This window comes from Dysidea avara, chromosome 5 (assembly GCF_963678975.1).
Source record: "Dysidea avara chromosome 5, odDysAvar1.4, whole genome shotgun sequence".
Lineage (NCBI taxonomy): Eukaryota > Metazoa > Porifera > Demospongiae > Dictyoceratida > Dysideidae > Dysidea > Dysidea avara.
The window spans coordinates 40,559,042-40,584,785 of record NC_089276.1 but is presented as its reverse complement, the minus strand read 5'-3'; the positions used below and the strand labels follow the sequence as shown (position 1 = coordinate 40,584,785).

General features: G+C 38.0%; 2 protein-coding genes and 1 long non-coding RNA gene across 5 annotated transcripts in view; 2 read left to right on the top strand and 1 right to left on the bottom strand.

Moving 5' to 3' along the window:
• LOC136255519 (protein sidekick-1-like) overlaps positions 1-10,545 on the top strand; it is a 32,775-nt gene extending 22,230 nt beyond the window's left edge. Inside the window, exons 14-15 of the mRNA XM_066048312.1 lie at positions 496-992; positions 10,184-10,545. Of these exons, the coding sequence (XP_065904384.1) occupies positions 496-992; positions 10,184-10,442 (756 nt within the window). The 3' untranslated portion in view covers positions 10,443-10,545. The remainder of the gene's footprint in view (positions 1-495; positions 993-10,183) is intronic.
• Positions 1-25,744, top strand: part of LOC136255292 (neural cell adhesion molecule 1-like) — a 166,533-nt gene that overhangs the window by 55,496 nt on the left and 85,293 nt on the right. The window lies entirely within an intron of this gene.
• On the bottom strand, positions 11,711-17,147 carry LOC136255521 (uncharacterized). 3 transcript variants are annotated; one of them, XR_010700928.1, is made up of 4 exons: positions 17,075-17,147; positions 14,805-14,916; positions 12,266-12,896; positions 11,711-12,218 (listed from the first exon to the last, which is right to left on the bottom strand). It is a non-coding gene; the product is annotated as an uncharacterized lncRNA (long non-coding RNA). The 3 variants fall into 3 exon arrangements; XR_010700927.1 differs by lacking the exon at positions 17,075-17,147 and having other exon boundaries at positions 11,903-12,218; positions 14,805-15,142; XR_010700929.1 differs by lacking the exon at positions 14,805-14,916 and having other exon boundaries at positions 11,905-12,218.

The following is a 25,744-nucleotide window of genomic DNA, read 5'->3' as shown; positions in this document are numbered from 1 at the left end:
CAGCCATCTTTTGGGGGAGGGGTACATGCATCCCTGACCCCCTGCCTTAAAGACATTTAGCTCCTTTTTAAATTTCACTACATATGTAAACTATTTGCTATACTTGTATCAGAATGTATTTTACTGCCAGGGAACACACTCAGATCCTTTACTACCTAAATATATGGATATGCGTACATAACATGAACCCACAAGTGTCCACTTTGATCTCAATATTTTAGATCTGCTACTGTATCTGTTTCAAGTAGAATATTTTAGTACTTACTTGTATCATAACTAAATTATTTTGTAGTATCCAATTCTGTATATTAACTTTGCACTATTGCAGTTAAGAAAGTTACTGTTTTGCAACAATTTTGCTTACTTTAAAAACTTAACCTGCATTTTGCAGCTTGTAGCGTAGCCATGAAGCTTGACTACATAAGTTACTATTGTTTTCATATTATATACACATTACATGTGAGTTGTGATACGTCAACCTTTTATGCACTACAGGAAGACCGACAGCAGAAAAAGTTGGATGACATTATATCAACAGTGATGGAAGAAATAACACCAAGATGTTCTTGTATATTTGAGATTGTTAGTGACAGTTTTAGTTGTCGAGGAGCACAAGAAAACTTTGAGAACACTGTTGTATTTAGAGCTAGAGTAAGTGCTCAAGGTCCTGCTTCAGTTATTACTGCTGATGATGTTGTTAATGATATATCAAACTGGGTAGAATCTTCAGCATCAATAACAATTGCCTCCGTGACTCTAGATGTAGATCTTAACTGTCCAGCAATGCTTGATTCATTCAATTCACCTGATTGTGTTATTGTAACAGAACAACCAACACCATCTCCTAGTTCACCCACCAGCTCTTCATCCAGCAACTCTTCATCCATTAGTATAATTGCTGGAGCAGCCATTGCAGTAGTGATCATTGTCATATTATTGGTAATTATTGTGGTGCTGATTGTGATGTATCGGAAGCGAAAGGCTAGTTACAGGTAGTTAAATAAATCACTATTATACAAATATTTACTGTATATACACAGCCCATACATCAAAAATAAAACACCCAATGTGTTGCCTGATGATTAATTGTTTTGTGTATCTTGTGTGTACCTCAAGTTGATGGTTCTCTATAACAGGTAAAGCACTGCCTAGGCTCTTGCTATACATTAACTATAGCACTAGAAACTCAAGGAGTACTCCTATCCTCAGTTGAAGAGGCATTTTCACCTGTGTTGTACTTGCATTATTCTTGTTCTGGACTTGTCTGTCTTTGCAATAGCTAAAAGTTTTTGATTGTGGTACTAAACATATTTCCATCACATTCCTAGGACTCGTCCTACTGCATGTAAATGTGTGGGTACTGTAATTTTAGTGTCACATGTATCAGTTGAGTAGGGCCGGAGCCCAGAGATTTTGAATGGTCAGGCCATCTATGGACTATAGCAATGGGAGTAGCTAAATGCACATTTTATTTTCATGTGTAAAGCACATGCTGCAAGTGTAAGTATGCAAAGCTAGGGGGTGGAACATGCTCCACCAGGAAAAGTTTGAAAATAGATGTTGTGAATTTACATTTGGTGCTTTTTTTACATGCAGTCTTTTTCTCCTGTTTTAACAATCTAGGATATACCCTGGTAATTTTGTGCTACATTACCTCAATGTCATGTCTAGTAGCTATTAGCTAATTAATTTTATCCATGCTATACAATAAAGTGAGTTTAGATTTGGAAGCAATTTACTATAATGCAAGACATGCATGATCAATGCAATGCCATGCATATAATTCACTGGAACTTTAAGACATTTGTATAGTTATAATACTTAGGCTAAGCAGTGTAATTAGATTATTAGATCTGTGGGTATATAGTACTGAATGCTCTATTAGAGTATCATGACAACTGTTCTATTAGAGTATAACTGTGATGACTGCTCTATTAAAGTATCTCGATCTTTTTAAAAATTCAAGTAGCAGAAAAGTGGTCTGACCAATGCCGGATCAACTGGACCATGGGCTCCAGCCCTGGTTGATACTGCAACTTTCTCCATTTTTTTCATTTTTTTTGTGGCTGTGTACATATCAAGACACACGGTAGTGTGTCATGCGGCCCAAGAAGCCGGCGCGCAACCCCGTGAGTATATTGACAGGAAGAAAGAAAACGCAATTTTCGCACCTCCGTAGCTCTGTGCTGCCTTGATGAAACAAGACAAATTTTGCTGTGCACATTCCCTCCAACTTCAGTACTCCACATTCCAAATTTGAGCGAAATCGCTTTAGGAATTCCTGAGATATGCGACTTCAAAAATTGGCTTAGTTTCTTCGTTTTTTTTTTTCTTCTTATTTTTCTTCCTCTTTTCGCACACTTACAAAAACTGCTATAAAACGCGAACGCGTTATCCGATTGCCTTGAAATTTGGCACACAGAAGGGGGGTATAAAGGCGCATCTCTGTACCAACATTGGCTGGAATACCATAAACAGGCAAAGAGTTATGAGCGATTATGCACGAAAAATAACACCAATATGTTGTCACGCCTACAGGGTAAACCGCGTATGGGAAGAAGCTGAAAATCGGTGGGTGAATAGGTTAACTATTGAACCTCAAACCTTTTGTGGTTTGAAAGAAATCGAGCTAAAAGCCAGGAAGATACAATGAAAAAATCAACAGTGTGTAACAATTATGCAATCGAGATTAGCTAATTTTTATTATTATTATTATTATGCTTGCCACGCCTACCAGATAAACCACTTGGGGTAATGCTTTGAAAATCGCTGTACAGATGGAGTTATCATCTTAGAAAGGCTCTTCAATGGTGTAGAAAAATCAGACTTAAAGCCACGGAGTTATAACACGAAATCCAACTTGGTGTAGCAAGTGCAAGATCGAGATACTCTAATAGAGCAGTCATCCTAATAGAGCAGTCACCCTGAACAGAATTCAAGAGATCAGTTAGAAATAAGTAACCTGTATAGAGATCAGCTACAAACAAATCACCCTGTAGAGAGTTAAGCTACAAACAATTCACCCTGTTCAGACATCAGTTAGAAGAAGTTTTCTTGTAGAGAGTTCAGTTACAAACAAATCACCCTGTTGAAAGATCAGCTAAAAGATGTCACCTTATAGATAGTTCAGTTACAAAGAAACCACCATGTAGAGAATTCAGCTACAAACTAGTGACCCTGTAGATACATCAGCTAGAAGAAGTTACCTTGTAGAGAGTTCAGCTACAAAGAAACCATTCTGTAAAGAACTCAGCTGCAAACAAATCACCTATACAGAATTCAGCTACAAACAAATCACCCTGTAGAGAGATCAGCTAGAAGAAGTTACCTTGTAGATAGTTCAGCTACAAACAAATCATCCTGTAGAGAGATCAGCTAGAAGAAGTTACCTTGTAGATAGTTCAGCTACAAGCAATTCACCCTGTACAGAGCTCAGTTAAAAGAGGTTTCCTTGTAGAGAGTTCAGCTACAGACAAATCACCCTGTAGAGAGATCAGTTAGAAGAAGTTACCTTGTAGATTGTTCAGCTACAAACAATTCACCCTGTAAAGAGATCAGCTAGAAGAAGTTACCTTGTAGAGAGTTCAGCTACAAAGAAACCATCATGTAGAGAATTCAGCCGCAAACAAATCATGCATAGAGAGTTCAGCTACAAACAAATCTCCCTGTAGAGAGATCAGCTAGAAGAAAATTCCTTGTAGAGAGTTCTGCTACAAAAAAATCACCCTGTAGAAAGATCAGCTAGAAGAAATCACCATGTAGAGAGTTCAGCTTCAAAGAAGCAATCATGTGAGAGTTCAGGTACAAACAAATTGTCCTGTAGAGAGATCAGCTAGGAGAAGTTACCTTGTAGAGAGTTCAGCTACAAAAAAACCATCATGTAGATAGTTCAGGTACAAACAAATCACCCTGTAGAAAGATCAGCTATAGAAGAAATCACCTTGTAGAGAGTTCAGCTACAAAGAAACTATCATGTAGAGAGTTCAACTACAAACAAATCACCCTGTAGAAAGATCAGCTATAGAAGAAATCACCTTGTAGAGAGTTCAGCTACAAAGAAACCATCATGTAGAGAGTTCAGCTACAAACAAATCGGCCTGTAGAAAGATCAGCTAGAAGAAATTACCTTGTAGAGAGTTCAGCTACAAAGAAACCATCATATAGATAGTTCAGGTACAAACAAATCACCCTGTAGAAAGATCAGCTATAGAAGAAATCACCTTGTAGAGAGTTCAGCTACAAAGAAACCATCATGTAGAGAGTTCAGCTACAAACAAATCGGCCTGTAGAGAGATCAGCTAGAAGAAATTACCTTGTATATAGAGAGTTCAGCTACAAAGAAACCATCATGTAGAGAGTTCAGCTGCAAACAAATCACCTGTAGAGAGTTAAGCTACAAACAAATCTCCCTGTAGAGAGATCAGCTAGAAGAAGTCACCTTGCAGGGAGTTCAGTTACAAAGAAATAAACCATGTAGAGAGTTCAGCTGCAAACAAATCACCTGTAGAGAGTTCAGCTAGAAACAAGTCACCCTGTAGAGAGATCAGCTAGAAACAAGTCACCTTGTAGAGAGTTCAGCTAGAAGAAGTCACATTGTAGAGCTACAAAGAAACTACCATGTAGAGTTTTTCAGCTGCAAACAAATCACCCTGTAGAGAACTCAGCTACAAACAAATCGCCCTGTAGAAAGATTAGCTAGAAGAAGTTACCTTATAGGGAGTTCAGCTATGAACAGATCACCCTGTAGAGAGTTCAGCTACAAACAAATCACCCTGTAGAGAGTTCAGCTACAAACAAATCACCCTGTAGAGAGTTCAGTTACAAAGAAACCACCATGTAGAGAGTTCAGCTGCAAAAAAAATCAATCACTCTGTTGAGAGTTCAGCTAGAAGAAGTCACCTTGTAGAGAGTTAAGCTGCAAATAAATCACCCTGTAGAGAATTCAGCTACAAACAAATCACCCTGTAGAAAGATCAGCTAGAAGAAGTTACCTTGTAGAGAGTTCAGCTACAAAGAAACCACCATGTAGAGAGTTCAGCTGCAAACAAATCACGTGTAGAGAGTTCAGCTAGAAACAAGTCACCCTGTAGAGAGATCAGCTAAAAACAAGTCACCCTGTAGAGAGTTCAGCTAGAAGAAGTCACATTGTAGAGAGTTCAGTTACAAAGAAACTACCACGTAGAGAGTTCAGCTGCAAACAAATCATCCTGTAGAGAGTTCAGCTAGAAGAAGTCACCTTTTAGAGAGTTCAGCTACAAAGCAACCACCATGTAAAGAGTTCAGCTGCAAAAAACTCAATCACCTTGTAGAAAGATCGGCTAGAAGAAGTTACCTTGTAGAGAGTTCAGCTACAACGAAACCACCATGTAGAGAGTTCAGCTACAAACAAATCACCTGTAGAGAGTTCAGCTAGAAGAAGTCACCTTGTAGAGAGTTCAGCTATAAAGAAACCACCATGTAGAGAATTCAGCTGCAAACAAACACCCTGTAGAGAACTCAGCTACAAACAAATCGCCCTGTAGAAAGATCAGCTAGAAGAAGTTACCTTGTAGGGATTTCAGCTACAAACAAATCACCCTGTAGAGAGTTCAGCTACAAAGAAACCATTCTGTAAAGAGCTCAGCTGCAAACAAATCACTTGTACAGAATTCAGCTACAAACAAATCACCCTGTAGAGAGATCAGCTAGAAGAAATTACCTTGTAGATAGTTCAGCTACAAACAAATCACCCTGTAGAAAGATCAGTTAGAAGAAGTTACCTTGGAGAAAGTTCAGCTACAAAGAAACCATTTTGTAAAGAGCTCAGCTGCAAACAAATCACCTGTACAGAATTCAACTACGAACAAATCACCCTGTAGAGAGATCAGCTATAAGAAGTTACCTTGTAGATAGTTCAGCTACAAACAAATCTCCCTGTAGAGAGATCAGCTAGAAGAAATTACCTTGTAGAGAGTTCAGCTACAAAGAAACCACCATGTAGAGAGTTCAGCTGCAAAGAAATCACCCTGTAGAAAATTCTGCCAGAAACAAATTGCCCTGTAGAAAGATCAGTTAGAAGAAGTTACCTTTTAGAGAGTTCAGCTACAAAGAAACCATTCTGTAAAGAGCTCAGCTGCAAACAAATCACCTATACAAAATTCAGCTACAAACACATCACCTTGTAGAGAGATCAGCTAGAAGAAGTTACCTTGTAGATCGTTCAGCTACAAACAATTCACCCTGTAGAGAGAGCAATTAGAAGAAGTCACCTTGTAGAGTGTTCAGTTACAAAGAAACCACCATGGAGATTTCTGTAATCAATATAATAATTATTATGTGACCGGATTTACGAAAAGGGGTCTTCCACACACATCCAATTCCGTAACCGTTGGAGACCATAACTCAGTGGTCAAGTAACATATTAACCTGAAACTTTCACCACGTATTCAGCTATAGTGGTGCTCACCACTGTCCAAAATTCAAGGCAATAGCTCTTTCCAATCTGAAGTTATCAATTGTCAAAGTTGGCAAATTGGATGTGTGTGGAAGACCCCTTTTCGCAAATCCGGTCACATATGTATTATACAGTATATATAATTTGTGACCAGATTTTACAGAACCGAACCAAATCGCACATCAGGCAAAATCAAACTAACACCACCAGTGGATAGCTACACTATCGTACTACAAGTTTTGACCCTCAGCACTACTCAAACTACACGAGGCTGGTTTTAATAGACGTCTTTTCTGGGTGGTGTAGAGTGCCCAAATGGCGGTTTCAGGCCTTGTGAAGGACCTGGCTTGGCAAGAATCAGTGGTTTACTGGTGGACAGCCTTATAATGTTGGCCAGACGTGTTCTCTGTAGATTTTGCTACATATCAGCCACTAAGGAGCCAGCACAGCCCTGTAATCTCGTGTCTGGACTCCAATCGTGGTCTGCCTCCATTTTGAGGCCTATCTTTTGCCCTCCCCGCCACCCCCCAGCCTCCACCCCTTTGTGAGCACTCATGATACTACTTCGCTCGTCCAACTGCTCAGATTTTCTATCTTATTTGGCGGGAAACTGTACAAGCAGCTACAAGTACTGGAAGTGGCTTGAAAGGTAACAGATTGATGCATCTTTTGTGTAAATTTCATACACGTGCTTGCTATCCTTGGAGAGTTATGCTGGCTTCAATTCTTTAAAACCGTTTATCTCGAAACTTCTAATGTGCGATTTGGATCGTTTCTCCAAAATCCAGTCACATTTGTACATTTACTGATAAAATATTTAAAGTACATCTACTTCATCTTTTCTTCTTCCTGTAGTAAAGAAAAAAACATAGGTTAAAAAAGTCCCAAAGCTGGCCATAGGCCGGCTTTGGGGTATACAAATACAAAAAGAAATGAAATCTAATCCAAAACAGCCAAGCTGTAAAAAAAGTGCGCGGCCCTCAGAAAGGCTATGGTGAAAAAAGATGTGAAATCCAAGGTGGCGGCCAAGAAATGGCTGTGATGGTAGGTTAATGGTAAAAATTTTAATAACGACAATTCAGGTGAATTTTGTGCCAATTGACCAAGCGGCACCAAAATTCACCTGAATTGTTGTTATTAAAATTTTTACTATTAACCTACCATCACAGCCATTTCTTGGCCGCCACCTTGGATTTCACATCTTTTTTCACCATAGCCTTTCTGAGGGCCGCACACTTTTTTTACAGCTTGGCTGTTTTGGATTAGATGTCAGTACCCTGTTTACAAAATGACTCACTAATCAAAATGGCTCACTAATCAAAATGGCTCACTAGCCACGAGTACCATATATCAATAATATGATTAGAATATGATATTTGTTTAGTTCACTAGTACTCAGCTAAGCGTTAAAGACTAACAAGTGTAAGGAAACCTTGGAAATTTTACATTTGAGTAGGATTTACAGAAGAAAAAGTGATGAAACAATGGAGGTCGTCTACACCTGTGGTTATACTAGCTGACATTTGATTCCTTCTTTATCCTGTCATTGTATAATATACACTGACACTACAGTATCTGGCTGTATCATCTTCATTATATATAAAGATGAAAAGTTGTCTGACCATCTGTCTGTCTGCATTCCATTTGAGTTCACGTATTCTTCTCACCAGTTACTGCACACATCGAAGCGGTTTGGCACCAAACAAAGCGGTCATCATCTAGGAATAAGCTAGTGTTTAAATGAAGCTTCTAGCTCTGTCGTTTGTCGTTTACAGCACGTTTAGTGCAAGAGTGTAGACAAAAATTTGCTTGAATTCTTTCTGTAAACCACATGCAAACACCTATTCCATTCTACTTGAGCATGCCTTTATAAACAACTTTTAAAGACATGGTAACCACAAGTTTTCTAACCTTTTGGTTACAACATTTTCTTTCTTCAACGACCTTTTTTTGCTACTTTTTTTTTGTTTTGACAGCCTTTTTGGTAACAGGTTTTTCTGTTGTGTGTTCTTTTCATGCTATTTTTCTTACTCTACAGTGAAACCTGTGTATTAAGGACACCTTGGGGCTGACCAAAAGTGTCCCGATTACATAGGTTTCCTGATTTTCCAGGTCAGTTTACATACTAAGGCATACTTTAGGACCATTACCAAGTGTCCCGATTATAAAGGTTTCCTGATCTAAGGGATACTTTAGAACTATTACCAAGTGTCCAGATTAGGGACCAGTCTATTTTGCTTCTTTTTTTTCACCTATTTTTCTTTCCAGCAATTCTTTTATTTTTCACCTATTATGCTCCATATTTTGCTCAAGAAATATAAATTTTGCTCAGCACTGATCTTTGTTAATTGAATATTTCCAATTGCAAAGCTACAGTTTCGCCTTAAAGTGACTGTTCTATTAGAGTATCTAAATCAGCAATTACTTCTAACATGTAAAGCAAGAAGCTAGCTAATATTGATTAACATGTGTGACTGTTTTATTAGGGTATCTCGATTGTCACTTGTTGTTCCTGTAACAATTAGCTATGCATTGTCGATATTTTAGCGCGTCTGACTGTTCTATTAGAGTATCTCGATCTTTTGTGCAATTTTTATGTCCACTTCACAAAAATTGCACCTATTATGCCAGCATTTTGCTCATTGTTTTTACCTACCCATTTTACCAAAACTTTTGCTGGCGAAATCAACGGGTCCCTAGTCCAGATTATGCAAGTGTCCTCATTTTCAAGTGTCCTGATTAACAGGTTCCACTGTATTGGTTGATAATAGCTGTACAAAGGTAATGACAATAGGTTATAATAGTCAGTAGTAGCTTACTCAAAATATCATACAGTATAGTGGTGCTATAAATGTAGGGATCATGGAGGTTAGAGGTGATGACAATAGGTTGTAGTGTAGTAAAGGGAACATTAGGGAGTGTAGTATTGTTAACATACAAAGCTCAGCCTGCACCGTAGGCATGTACTGCACCCTATATTATAGTTTCTTTTCTTTGTCAGTAAGTTAAATGTCATATATGCCTGGCCTTACAGTTGTCTTTGCTTATGTAGCTATGCATACGTACACACAGCTCTGCTGTTTATGTATGCTCACATCATTCTATGTACTTGCAGGATGGCCTCATGTTCTTTAACAGTGGTATTCATTATACATGCTACAATGAATTTTAATGTATGCTTTCCATTACATTAGCTATATTCCCAACATATAATATGCAATATGGTAACTTCTGCATTCAGTAGGGTACTACTAGAACCATCCACACTGTTCACACCTGTGTGTTATAAGCATACACATCACTACAGTAGTTAGCTTAGTTACTGCAATTCTGCAGGTTCAGGAGTACCTGCATGCTTCCCATCACTTCAGTATACAGTGTATACTTAGCAAGATGGTGGTATTAAAAATGATATCACCATACATACTGCAGAGCATGAATGCATGGCACTGATGTTTAATTGTTACTATGATGTGGTCCCTGCACGTAGGGCAGGTACCAATGCTAGCTTAATATAAAGAGCCACGCAGTCTACCAGTGTCATTTTTTTTTGGCAAAATGTCTCAATACAGTATGCACCAAACAAAAAGTGAGTTCTGACAACTCTTTATAGATCAGGTAGTTTTATTGTAGTAATAGTGACATTTTCAGATTTGCTACAAATAACCATAATATAGCATACATGCACACACGCTCCCCCCAGACAAACTTACACACCCAATTTAAATTTATTGCTACTTCCTGTTGTAGTATCAAGGAACGTGAAAGTGAATATGATTACATCACAAGTACACCAGTAGTGTATGACAGTGTTAATCCATTAGCACCTGATCACAAGCAAGTCACCATGGAAAAGAACCCAGCTTACAAATCAACTGTGTTAGCAAACAAAGCTAATGTCAACCCAGATGTAGTTGAGTATGAGAACATCAACCTTCAACCAACTTCACCAAATACAGATGATGCAGAGATGGAGAATCCAGCTTATGCTGAAACAGATTTTAAATGAACACGTACACTAGCTAGCACATATTTTTGTTATGTTTGTACATGTACAGGACACTTGGATCTTTTCTAGGAACATGTGATTTCTTTGGATTAATAATCATGTGATGTGGGACACATCTAACAATGATTTGGTACAAACTATTTTTTGCATGCTTTATCATTTCAGCTAAATATCCCAATATATGACTGGGCCTGCAAAAATAGGGCATGTGGGCACAAACTACATCCTGCCACATAACATCTCATATCTCAGTACTGGAATAGAATATTGTCATTCTGTAACTTGTAGTTTAAAGCCACTGAATTTTAATAAGTGCTGAAAATCTCATGGCCGAGCAATAATGGAATACAAAATTACGATGCATTAAAGTTAGAAAAAAATTGGCATTTTTTATGTGCCCACATATCCTATTTTCACAGGCCCCAGGTTACATAATACTACATGTATGTACATGGTCATGATACAATTTGTGAGGTAAATTTTGAAAATTTCTTTGCTTGTAAGAACAACTCATATTTTACACAAAAATGCTGTAACTTTGATAAATCCCAAGATATGCTGTTTTGAAAAACTATATATTCTCAAATTGTTAGTGTGCGAGCACAATACAAATGGTAGGATCCTTTGTACACATACCCATGATATTTTTTTTGTCCTACAAATTAAACCCACAGTTTGTCACAACCAACTGGCCATCGTCATGTTTTTGAAGATCAGAAGGCCTGCAAGATTCTTCTATGTCTGGTGATGATTAATTTTTCCCTGTAGCTGCCGATGTGAATATTACCATTTTCAATCAATTTGATTCCCTCCTCCCTAAATTGTGACCAGACTTGCGAAAACGGGTCTTCCACACACATCCAATTTGCCGACTTTGACAATTCATAACTCCAGATTGCAAAGAGCTGTTAACTTGACGTTTGGTCAGAAGTGAGCACCAACATAGCTGAATATATGGGGATACTTTCAGATTAATATGTTATTTGAACACTAAGTTATCGTTTCCAAAGCTTATGGAATAGGATGAGTGTGTGTGAAAGACTCCTTTTTTGCAAATCCGGTCACAATTGTTGATAGTCTGTATTATCAGTATTCATTGCTTAGTAACATTGCTGTACACACCAGCTATAGTGGACATCATAATTATCCTTGCATGATGTTCTATGTATACACTAGAAAGATTTGTGGGGAATGTGTTGCACGCTAAATGTATTTCATTAACAATTCATAAATTCTACTGACATGTACATGGTATGTGATGTACAGTATTTAAACACCATATCAAACCGGTGTTACCATCAGTGAATGTTATACAAAAATTTACAGTCACATAACACAGTATACTAAGAACTGTTCCTTTGCACCAACAGAGATCTCATGCAACGGAGTCAGGTTTACTAACTTATGAGTGAGGTCTCTGCTCAGTGATTTTTCAAAAAATCTTTGGAAAATCTGTCCCTTTTAAGTGTTCCTCTCTGTTATAGCTATTAGAGCACTGTTTAGTGTTTTCTTGATTACTTTTTAATGAATGTGATAACAGTATGCACTTGATGGAAAACTACAAAAGATTTAACAATCAAATGTGTGTGTATGCATGAGTTAAAACTCAACTTTGGAACATGACCAATATCTGACAAGATGTATCTATAGATCATTCATAATCTGGCTTCTATATGAAATGCATCTACAGGCTAGTAACTGTGATGTAACAAAGTGTCATTGTGACATGTTTGTTATATATAGGCATATTGCAAAGTCATTCCTGCCATTCTGTACCTAAATGGAAGCCATAAATTTGATAACACCACATAGTAACCACTAACCATTTCCTGTAGCAACTGACACCATAAAAAACATAATTCCATAGTAGCCACAAAACCATATCTATAGCAGTGTTTATTATTGTGGTATTAGCACCTGATCAATCAAACCTATAATATGCAACTAACAAGACATATTTGAACTACAACACTTGCTGTGGCCATATCACCTTCAAACCCACACACACACAACAAGGTACATTCAATTCACACCTTCTTAAATGAGTAGGCACACATAAAAAAAATATGTATGTGTAAATTGTAGTGTTGTTGAAGCCTTGTTGTCTATCTATGTATTCCAAGTAGTACCGTAGAGCTACATGTAGTGAGCTGAAATGGTTAACTGCTTTATCCTTCTATAAGTGTACCGCCTTACAGTATTAGGATATGTTCAGTCTCCTGTTTGTACAAAAGACCCTGCAACTAATACGCTGATCTTCCAGGTATAACATGGTATTGTGAGAACGGCAGTTTTAAACCAGATTGTAAAACGTCACTCTGTCACAAGTAATGTAGTTCACCAGTTAACGTAACTCACTAGAAAATTGTAAGGATCAACCATCTTTAAACTTTTCATGAAACTTTGCTAGTAACATTTGCTTTTGTGTCTCTATCTGCATAATGGAGCCACATCCTAAAAATCAAACAGGTAGCAGTGTAAAAACTTACAATGAAGGAAGTCTCATACTTATGACTACTGAAGGGACTTCCCTTAGTATAACATTACAGCCAATACACTACCACTAGTCAATGGCAGAACCCATATTGTTGATGACTAGTGTTGAAAGTTATTATTATTCATAGCTCATTACACACCATCACAATCACAGGGGATTTTTATCTATTGACATTCGAAATGTAATACTATAAGTTATTAAATACCATAAACAGGAAAAGTTTTGCTGGGTTAAGGCTTACCAAGATGATTCCTGGTATATGCTTAAAATTGTAAATAAATTTTATTGGGCACAGTTTGTTTTTAAAACTGTGAAAAACATGAAACTTTTGTACAACAAAACTTTCCCTAGTTACAGTATTCATCTGATCCTAAGTATGTTATCTATTATGTACACAACACTACCAGTACACTGTATGTCATGAACACCGTATGTCATGAACACCGTATGTCATGTACACCGTATGTCATGTACACTGTATGTCATGTACACTGTATGTCATGTACACTGTATGTCATGTACACTGTATGTCATGTACACTGTATGTCATGTACACTGTATTTTCAAGCAGCACTTGCAATGTTCAAATAGATACCACTCATCACATAACAAACCAATAAAATTAAAATTAGCCATGTGGTTTTCCTAAAACTTCCATGCAGAGACGGCAAAGTGGATATTGTGAGAGAAAGTATTGACTAAGTGTAGTGTGCTGGGGCGTACCCCAACAAATGTTTACAAAACAGACATCTTGACATTGACACTGGTAGCACTTTTACAAAATTCCACTGTAATAACAACAGCTAACTTTATATGCTTCTTAACACACAGAACTAAGTTTTTACCAGTGAATAGTAAGGAAAACATGAGCAAGGCCAATGCCAGATATAGAGGAGGGGCACAGTCACTAAAAAGTGCTTTCTTTTTGCCAACAGAAAATTTCGCTCAGAAAAGAAAGAAAAAAAGAGATTAGATGAGAAACACAAAAGGTAATCTGAAACAACATCAATCACTCACAAAATTCTTTGCAGGTCACACAGAACTACAAATTCAACAAGTAGCTAGGTCTTTCATTACTGACTACTATGGTATGTTGAATCACACACATGTATGTTACATGGTTTTATTTCTATGGCGGACAATTAGTAAGTTTATAATTGAGCAACATAGCAAAGAAACCAAACCAAGGACTTGATAGACAAAGCACAACAAATCTCATGACACACAGTAAGGATAGACAGTACACTCACTGTTAATTTTGCACACAAACTAGGGCTGGAACGAATATTGAAATTTACCTTCGAATATTCGCTTGTAAAATGTTCGAACATTCGAAGCTTCGGTGTTAGCTGGTTTTCTTGTACTTACTAACATCTTTCTTAAGTTTTATTTTTCTAGTCCTATTTAATAAGTTTGCAAGCATTTAGAAAGCACATAGCAGCAGTACTGAATGAAGTGATCGATCAATTGTAAATGGGCATGTCCGCTATTCTGCAATCATGCATAAGTAAACGCCAACTAATGGCTAAATGGATGTTTTCCTGCAATATCTATCACTTTATAAGGTGTTTCAACTTTCAAGGCTATAAACTGCAATGGTTTAAAAGTGGGCATGACACTCACGAAGAGACGAACATCGATTGTACAAGATTAATAAGCAGTTGCAATAAAGACAATTTGTAATTCTTTTGTAAACAATGAGTGCATTACGAACCTTCGAAGGATACTTTAAAATTCGACATTTACTTAACCTTTGAACCACCGAAACATTCGAAGCTTCATCCCGGCCCTAACACAAACACATATATGCAACTATGCATGATAAAGAAACCTCATAAATGTTGTGTATCACTTTACTTTCATACATTTGCCACAACATGATAAACTTGCAGGGGACAGTTTCTAGGGTTGTCAGGCTTCCAGAAGTCTTTTCCTCACATGATCTTAAAAGATGCACCTGATCTTGCCATTTAGGGACTTTATAAAAAAAGATGAGTGATACAAGGAAGCCCTATGATTACTAAAACACCCCTTGATCTTATTATCATCCTCTATTGTATTCATGCATCTTACAAAGTGGTAGAGTAAAATACTTTGAAAGTATGCAATGTGAATTTGTAAACAGCTATGCAACAATAATTTTTAGAGGTCTTAGACTATGTGGCAGATTGGTTCATTAGAGTTGCATGTAACCACTTTAGCCAGTGAAGTTGCTCTAAAAGACATCAGTATCCCCAAGTGTACCATTTTAGGGTCAAAAGTTTGGGTAAGGAATTGACAGGCTCAAGAAACTCAATCTTTAGCCAAAAAATGTTGTAATTAATTTTAGATAATAACAGTTGTTAATGACCTAAATGGTAACTAGAGGCCTTATATGAGATTCCCAACTCATCCCCATTTAAGATCTCCTGAATATCAACTGAAATCTACTATAACTTTTGAAACTACAGTACTTTAAACTGCTATAATCATCCCTGCCTTACCAGTGTACATTGTCCACAAATACGTATAAGGAGTTAAGATAGTCATTAAAGTTAGCAGACTAAAGAAAGCTTCACTTTGCTTAATATCAACTGATGATCTGACAGCTAAGCAGATGAATGCTCTAAACAACACACTGTTTACTTGACTTGGTTTTATTAAAAATAAACCACTAATAGGAAAGGTACAGTATCAAGCACTTTGTTTCATGTTGTACATTCTCTCAATCTTACCTCAATTGTATTTAGATGCTATACAATTCTTAGTAGTAGCATAAACTATTTAAACTGTTATCACACTGTACAAGATTGGTTAGACATTAGATAGTATCTGCTATCCATTATCAGTGTTAAGTTAATAGTATGAAAGTCTTGGTAAAGTCAATAAAATATGTGACCCAGTCTGGGAAAATTGGTCAAGTATCGAGAAATGCTGGTTATAAGTGTTCAGTGTGTTGTAGCTTGCCAATGGGTGAAGCTATGTGTACCAAATTTTCACTGTTTTATACTAATTCCTTACCTTCCAGAGCATCCACTGTGCAAGTAGCCAACAACTAAGTTTCCCGCTGTTTTAGTTAGTTTTTAAACCAAGGTTGACTGTATCAGGCGAGCTGCAAAATGGGTGGGAGGCAGGGGCCTGGAAGGCAGGCAAGATGGTATTCAAAATTTGAAAAGGAAGATGTAGGGACGAATTAGGCCAAGTTTTGGGTCATTCAGGTCTCAAATTGGCTAAAATGAAAGAAAATTTACAGCATAGGTTCTTATTCAACACCACAGAGCTGTACAGCCACATACAGTCATCCCCGGGCTGACCAGAGCTCCATTAAGGCCCCACACTGCATGTACGGATAGCCACTGGGCTTGGGAAAAGCAGCCAGCAAAACCAGACCACTATAGTTTAGCTGATTTTGATTGCGGAATTAGATAGTTGATTCATGTAGCTTTGTGTCCTGAGTAAAAAATCGAATCTGCTGACATGGGCGATAAGACCGGTTTTCCCTGACTGGGTCACATATGTTGTACATCATCATAACCATACTGAAGACTACAAGTTTCCGATATACCTAAAACTGTAACAGCTGACACGCCATGCATTTACAGCTAAGAAGCATAGAAAAATAGCCATGATCTACTCACTTGCATATCAGCCTGTGCGTGGCCAGCAAGTTAATAAGGTGTTAAATTTGCACTGAATCAAGTGATCAATACTGTTATGTATGTCAAACAAACTACCAAGTGTTCCCTTCTTACCTTCTCTACATAATATGTACATACAGGCTGGCCCATGAAACAATAGACTAATTCATGAATGTCAACAAAACAACTAGTCAACTTAACAAGTTTAAAGTTGAAGGTAGTGCCTGTATGAGGTGCTTACCACAGGTCTTGGCTCAGTGACACACCTTACGTACGGGTTATGCTTTCCATTTCTGCAGTGCTTAAGATGTAACACAATGAGACCTTGTTACCATGATGCTTGCCCATAGATAACATATACTACGTATCAGTATATATTATCTATGACTTGCCTAAGGTGTACTTGTACAAAATTAAAGCATAGATAACATATACTGTGTAGCTACCCTATGATTGAAGTTAATGAATGCACACAATATGTCAAAAATCTCATTCTTTGATCTACAAAAGTCACTTACCATCTTGTTGCGACTGTTACGCAAAACTTTCGGTCTCCGACTGCTTAGAAATGGTGCGCTATATTTAAAAAAAAATTAGCAATCACGTGAACACTCACGTGTATAAAAACCATTTAAGGTGTTCGTCCCGCCCACCAGGCAAGAAGAAAGCCTTCCGCCATATTCAGAGGTCATTTTCTGAGAGCTATCGCAGGCGGAGATGGTGTCCGCGATTGCGTTTTGCCTTCTCCTGTGTGGATTTATCACTCGAGGTTTGTTGATTGTTTGTGTTTGTGTGTATTGGCGCGTGTTTGCTTGTAGTGCGCGTGTAATGTTGTTTAATAACTGTTTCTCTAACCCTGGAAAAAAAAAGTTTCTCTACTATTAGATCGTCATCGTGCGTATAAGCTATGTTATTACATGATGGTGTACTTTGATGTTGCGAAATGCTCAAAGCTTTGAAGGTAGCTGCGGAGGGTGAAAAACAAACATTTTAAAATTCAGATTTTTAAGGATATATACAATAAACTAACCTTAACTATTACAGAGTCATAAGAAACGCTGATCAACGACTGATTTTTATAGTCTTCCGGCACATCACGTGATCCAGTTGTAGCGACGAGCGTCGTGGTGAAAACAGTGGAAATGCCCGAACATTAACCATGTAAGAGGTGAATAACGCATAGCTATATTATATTTGCAATTAATGTGCTGTATGTATGGAAAAATTGTTTCTTAATTTTAAAACTCTATTTAATGCCTTACACGTAACTGTGTAGGTAATATAGGCCACAAGTGGAGAGCCAGTGTATATGATGACAGGCAGGTTACTCTAAGCAGACAAGTTAATTAGATAATTCAAGAAGCATCAACAGACACGAGCAGTGATTTACAATCCAAGAATCATCAACAGACGAGAGCAGTGATTTACCAACATATATTATTGGACATGATATCTGTTTAGTTAGTGTGTAACTTGCTGTATGCATACAATTTTCAAGGGTATGCTTGTACTATAGTATGTTGAAAGTTTTACACTTGTGGTAAAATGTGATTTGGTTTAGCTAGTAAATAAATGAAGTACAAGTGTAAGTCACACAAGTGGTACTGTAAATGAGGATACAATAAGTGGAAGTACAAGTGACAGCAAATAAAGTTGCACAAAGATACAATAAGTAATCTCATGAGGTACAAATGGTACAACGAAGTACAAGTGTAAGTCACACAAGTGGTACTGTACACGAGGATACAATAAGTGGAAGTACAAGCGACAGCAAATAAAGTTACACAAAGATACAATAAGTGATCTCATGAGGTACAAGTGGTACAACGAAGTACAAGTGTAAGTCACACAAGTGGTACTGTAAACGAGGATACAATAAGTGGAAGTACAAGTGACAGCAAATTAAAGTACACAAAGATACAATAAGTGATCTCATGAAGTACAAGTGGTACAACAAATAAACTCACACAAGGGTCCAATAAGTAAAGCACAAGTGGTACTGTCAGGTACATTAAAAGTTCCGTGGGTTCAACGGACAGCTCCGCTGGTGAGTAGCTCTTGCTGATCCACACGTACAAACTCTGTCTTCATTTTGTCCACATTCGTCATCACTATCATCAGCAGCAAACTGCACATGCACATGATTCCTACGTACTCTTGTACTCCTTGCAATTCTAGTAGAGGTGGTTGTGGTGTTGCTGCTTTCTTCATCTTCAACATTGTCTGACTCAGACCCATAAGTATGGGGAATACTCTGCTGACGGCTCCATAATTTCCTTTCTTCATGTTCTTGTACCCGGGCTTTTTTCCACCTTGTACGAGCATCTTTTCCTTCTTCACTTTGCTTTTTTACTAAATTTTTGTGGCGTTTCTGATTGGCCATAAGTAAGGCTTCTTGCATACCATCTAATAATGGTAATCGCAAACGGGAAAACAAATCAAGTATCCAGTGATACGATGCACCTTTCTTCTCGTATAGATATGACATGTTTGCCTGAAGCAACCCTAAATTTGTGGTAACCATATAATGGATACATTGTATGTTTGTATCTTTAGATCTGAATCGAACCAATACATTATGGGAGGCTTCTGGGTAATTAGAGTGGCCACGACCCAACTCTTTGTGAATAATTTCTGTAGACTGAGATGCTCGAGCATTGCATTCTATTTCATAAGCCAGTGCATGGAAGGGACATGTGAGTGGATTTTTGGTATGGTATTCTTCACCCTGACATAATATTTCTTCTTCACATTGACCACAGTTACATGTGTTCAAAGCATGGAAGCCACATTGCCCACCAGGAAATTCATGGATATCACGTGCATGGTATTTCCCCAAAACACGCATTCGGGTTGCAAATGTATTGGGATTGGTATCGGAGTCTAATAAACAATAAAAGAAATTTGTCCTTGCTCCACGCAAAAAAGCTTTTGACAAACACCCACAGTGCTTTGAATGGCGCTTGGGACAGTGACATGTAACAGTGGTAACAGTAGGGTAATCACTTTTGCAATTATCTTGAACTGTTGCAGAAAACGATTTTCGTTTAGACAACTCTTCTAAGCGCTTAGTGTGGGCTCTAGCTACATGTCCACCACATAGCATCACTTCACCATTAGGATAGTGCTCCTTAAACGATTTAGCAGCAGAAGAATCACCATCTTGCCACTGGATTTCAATATTCATCCCTTCTTCCTTAGATTTACCGAAAGCTATTCCAGCAGCATACCCTTCAGCACCTTTAGATGTGCCTTTAAACAATTCAATGCCCGTATCCGACACTTTACCACGCATACTAAGGTGTACAAAATACAGAAGCGAATTGTTAGTGTAATTTCTTATTGTGAAGGTACTGTTTTTACTGAATTTTCCTCTGGTCAACCAAACACCATCTGAGGATGTCACAGCTCTTTGCCAACTTCCTATGGTAGCTGGATCCATTGCTTTCATATCAAGTTTAGCCTCGTCACACAATTCTTGCAACATACCTTGCACAATAGGGTGGAGCATTTTAATTGTTTGAAAAAATGTATTGGCGTCAACTGCTGGTAAACCCAAGTGTTGCCTTAGAATTTTACTGTATTGTGCATGCATGCATCCACCGGCAATAAAAGCAACTTGTAATGCTAAACTACAAACAGTACGCTTTGAATAGGAAATGTCTATAGAACTTTTCAAAATCAGCACTCGCTGAGTACATCCCGAACATGAAAATTGGATAGTAGCACTCCCACCAAGACCAACACGCTTGATATTGACTGGGAATAACTTTCCCCCACATTCAGGTGTATAACATACAGATGTTGCATTAACTTCATTAATAAATTGCTGTACTTGTGACGTCTCGCACATAAATAAGCCATTTCCTATGTCAATAGCACTTACACGGCTCTTTTTAATTGGGGTAGGGAGGTATTCTGACTCACTACAACTACTGCTTGAGTAAGGTGAAGTTTCGTCACTTTCTGATGATGTATCAAGTACATGTACACGCTGTAAAGGAAATAGTAGATAATATAATCTAATCCAAAACAGCCAAGCTGTAAAAACAGTGTGCGGCCCTCAGAAAGGCTATGGTGAAAAAAGATGTGAAATCCAAGGTGGCGGCCAAGAAATGGCTGTGATGGTAGGTTAATGGTAAAAATTTTAATAATGACAATTCAGGTAAATTTTGTGAAGCGGCACAAAAATTCACCTGAATTGTCGTTATTAAAATTTTTACCATTAACCTACCATCACAGCCATTTCTTGGCCGCCACCTTGGATTTCACATCTTTTTTCACCATAGCCTTTCTGAGGGCCGCACACTGTTTTTACAGCTTGGCTGTTTTGGATTAGATTTCATTTCTTTTTGTATTTGTATACCCCAAAGCCGGCCTATGGCCAGCTTTGGGACTTTTTTAACCTATGTTTTTTTTCTTTACTACAGGAAGAAGAAAAGATGAAGTAGATGTACTTTAAATATTTTATCAGTAAATGTACAAATTATATATATAATACATATGGGACCGGATTTGCGAAAAGGGGCCTTCCATACACATCCAATTTGCCAACTTTGACAATTGATAACTTCAGAATGGAAAGAGCTATTGCCTTGAAATTTGGGCAGTGGTGATTTCTTTGCAGCTGAACTCTCCACATGATGATTTCTTTGTAGCTGAACTCTCTACAAGATAATTTCTTCTAGCTGATCTCTCTACAGGGAGATTTGTTTGTAGCTGAACTATCTACAAGGTAACTTCTTCTAGCTGATCTCTCTACAGGGTGATTTGTTCGTAGCTGAATTCTGTACAGGTGATTTGTTTGCAGCTGAGCTCTTTACAAAATGGTTTCTTTGTAGCTGAACTCTCTACAAAGTAACTTCTTCTAACTGATCTTTCTACAGCGTGATTTGTTTGTAGCTGAACTATCTACAATGTAATTTCTTCTAGCTGATCTCTCTACAGGGTGATTTGTTTGTAGCTGAATTCTGTACAGGTGATTTGTTTGCAGCTGAGCTCTTTACAGAATGGTTTCTTTGTAGCTGAACTCTCTACAAAGTAACTTCTTCTAACTGATCTTTCTACAGCGTGATTTGTTTGTAGCTGAACTATCTACAATGTAATTTCTTCTAGCTGATCTCTCTACAGGGTGATTTGTTTGTAGCTGAATTCTGTACAGGTGATTTGTTTGCAGCTGAGCTCTTTACAGAATGGTTTCTTTGTAGCTGAACTCTCTACAAAGTAACTTCTTCTAACTGATCTTTCTACAGCGTGATTTGTTTGTAGCTGAACTATCTACAAGGTAATTTCTTCTAGCTGATCTCTCTACAGGGTGATTTGTTTGTAGCTGAATTCTGTACAGGTGATTTGTTTGCAGCTGAGCTCTTTACAGAATGGTTTCTTTGTAGCTGAACTCTCTAAAAGGTAACTTCTTCTAACTGATCTCTCTATACAGGGCAATTTGTTTGTGGCAGAATTTTCTACAGGGTGATTTCTTTGCAGCTGAACTCTCTACATGGTGGTTTCTTTGTAGCTGAACTCTCTACAAGGTAACTTCTTCTAGCTGATCTCTCTACAGGGTGATTTGTTTGTAGCTGAACGATCTACAAGGTAACTTCTTCTAGCTGATCTCTCTACAGGGTGGTTTCTTTGTAGCTGAACTCTCTACAAGGTAACTTTTCTAGCTGATGTCTCTACAAGGTGGCTAGTTTGTAGCTGAACTCTCTACATGGTGGTTTCTTTGTAACTGAACTTTCTACAAGGTGACTTCTTCTAGCTGATTTTTCAATAGGGAGATTTGTTTGTAGCTTCACTCTCTACAAGGTAACTTCTTCTAGCTGATCTCTCTACAGGGAGATTTGTTTGTAGCTGAACTCTCTACAGGTGATTTGTTTGAAGCTGAACTTTCTAAATGATGGTTTCTTTGTAGCTGAACTCTCTACAAGTTAACTTCTTCTAGCTGATCTCTCTACAGGGTGATTTGTTTGTAGCTGAATTCTGTACAGGTGATTTGTTTGCAGCTGAGCTCTTTACAGAATGGTTTCTTTGTAGCTGAACTCTCTACAAGGTAACTTTTCTAGCTGATGTCTCTACAAGGTGGCTAGTTTGTAGCTGAACTCTCTACATGGTGGTTTCTTTGTAACTGAACTTTCTACAAGGTGACTTCTTCTAGCTGATTTTTCAATAGGGTGATTTGTTTGTAGCTTCACTCTCTACAAGGTAACTTCTTCTAGCTGATCTCTCTACAGGGAGATTTGTTTGTAGCTGAACTCTCTACAGGTGATTTGTTTGAAGCTGAACTTTCTAAATGATAGTTTCTTTGTAGCTGAACTCTCTACAAGTTAACTTCTTCTAGCTGATCTCTCATACAGGGTGATTTGTTTGCAGCTGAGCTCTTTACAGAATGGTTTCTTTGTAACTGAACTTTCTACAAGGTGACTTCTACAAGCTGATTTTTCAATAGGGTGATTTGTTTGTAGCTTCACTCTCTACAAGGTAATTTCTTCTAGCTGATCTCTCTACAGGGTGATTTGTTTGTAGCTGAATTCTGTACAGGTGATTTGTTTGCAGCTGAGCTCTTTACAGAATGGTTTCTTTGTAGCTGAACTCTCTAAAAGGTAACTTCTTCTAACTGATCTCTCTATACAGGGCAATTTGTTTGTGGCAGAATTTTCTACAGGGTGATTTCTTTGCAGCTGAACTCTCTACATGGTGGTTTCTTTGTAGCTGAACTCTCTACAAGGTAACTTCTTCTAGCTGATCTCTCTACAGGGTGATTTGTTTGTAGCTGAACGATCTACAAGGTAACTTCTTCTAGCTGATCTCTCTACAGGGTGGTTTCTTTGTAGCTGAACTCTCTAAAAGGTAACTTCATCTAACTGATCTTTCTACAGGGCAATTTGTTTGTGGCTGTATTTTCTACAGGGTGATTTGTTTGCAGCTGAACTCTCTACATGGTGGTTTCTTTGTAGCTGAACTCTCTACAAAGTAATTTCTTCTAGTTGATCTCTCTACAGGGTGATTTGTTTGTAGCTGAATTCTGTACAGGTGATTTGTTTGCAGCTGAGCTGTTTACAGAATGGTTTCTTTGTAGCTGAACTCTCTACAAGGTAACTTCTTCTAACTGATCTTTCTACAGGGCAATTTGTTCGTGGCAGAATTTTATACAGGGTGATTTCTTTGCAGCTGAACTCTCTACATGGTGGTTTCTTTGTAGCTGAACTCTCTACAAGGTAACTTCTTCTAGCTGATCTCTATACAGGGTGATTTGTTTGTAGCTGAACTCTCTACAAGTTAACTTCTTCTAGCTGATCTCTCTACATGGTGATTTGTTTGTAGCTGAATTCTATATAGGTGATTTGTTTGCAGCTGAGCTCTTTAAATAATGGTTTCTTTGTAGCTGAACTCTCTCAAGGTAACTTCTTCTAGCTGATGTCTTTACAGGGTCACTAGTTTGTAGCTGAATTCTCTACATGGTGGTTTCTTTGTAACTGAACTCTCTACAAGGTAACTTTTTCTAGCTCATCTTTCTACAGGGTGATTTATTTGTAGCTGAATTCTTTACAGGTGATTTGTTTGCAGCTGAGCTCTTTAAAGAATGGTTTCTTTGTAGCTGAACTATCTACAAGGTAACTTCTTCTAGCTGAAGTCTCTACAAGGTCACTGGTTTGTAGCTGAGCTCTCTACATGGTGGTTTTTTTGTAACTGAACTCTCTACAAGGTGACCTCTTCTAGCTGATCTTTCTACAGGGTGATTTGTTTGAAGCTGAACTCTCTACAAGGTAACTTCTTCTAGCTGATCTCTCTACAGGGAGATTTGTTTGTAGCTGAACTCTCTACATGATGGTTTCTTTGTAGCTGAACTATCAACAAGGTAACTTCTTCTAGCTGATCTCTCTACAGGGTGATTTGTTTGTAGCTGAGCTCTTTACAGAATGGTTTCTATGTAGCTGAACTCTTTACAAGGTAACTTCTTCTAGCTGATGTCTCTACAGGGTCACTAGTTTGTAAATGAATTCTCTACATGGTGGTTTCTTTGTAACTGAACTCTCTACGAGGTAACTTCTTCTAGCTGATCTTTCTATAGGGTGACTTGTTTGTAAACGAATTCTCTACATGGTGGTTTCTTTGTATCTGAACTCTCTACATTGTGGTTTCTTTGTAGCTGAACTCTACAAGGTGATTTCTTCTAGCTGAATTATCTCTTTCTATAGTTGCATGAATTCCCTACAAGGTAACTTCTTCTAGCTGATCTCTCTACAGGGTGAATTGTTTGTGGCTGATCTCTCTACAGGGTGGCTTGTTTGTAGCTGATCTCTATACAGGTTACTTGTTTCTAGCTGATCTCTTGAATTCTCTTCGGGTGACTGCTCTATTAGGATGACTGCTCTATTAGGATGACTGCTCTATTAGAGTATCTCGATCTCACACTTGCTACACTAAGTTGGATTTCGTGTTATAACTCCGTGGTTTTAAGTCTGATTCTTCTACACCATTGAAGAGCCTTTCTAAGATGATAACTCCATCTGTACAGCGATTTTCAAAGCATTACCCCAAGCGGTTTACCTGGTAGGCGTGGCAAGCAGTCGTTTTTTATTAGCTAATCTCGATTGCATAATTGTTACACACTGTTGGTTTTTTCGTTGTATCTTCCTGGTTTTTAGCTCGATTTCTTTCAAACCACAAAAGGTTTGAGGTTCAATAGTTAACCTATTCACCCACCGATTTTCAGCTTCTTCCCATACGCGGTTTACCCTGTAGGCGTGACAACATATTGGTGTTAATTTTCGTGAATAATCGCTCATAACTCTTTGCCTGTTTATCGTATTCCAGCCAAAGTTGGTACCGAGATGCGCCTTTATATCCCCCTTCTGTGTGCCAAATTTCAAGGCAATCGGATATGGCGTGCGAGTTTTATAGCAGTTTTTGTAAGTGTGCGACAAGAAAAAGAAAAATAAGAAGAAGAAGAAGAAGAAGAAGAAGAAGAAAAAAAAAACGAAGAAACTGAGCCAATTTTTGAAGTCGCATATCTCGGGAACGCGCGAAGCGATTTCGCTCAAATTTGGAATGTGGAGTGCTGCAGTTGGGGGGCATGTCCACAGCAAAAATCGTCTTGTTTCATCAAGGAAGCACAGAGCTACGGAGGTGCGAAAATTGCGTTTTCTTTCTTCCTGTCAATATACTCACGGGTGTTACGCGCCGGCTTC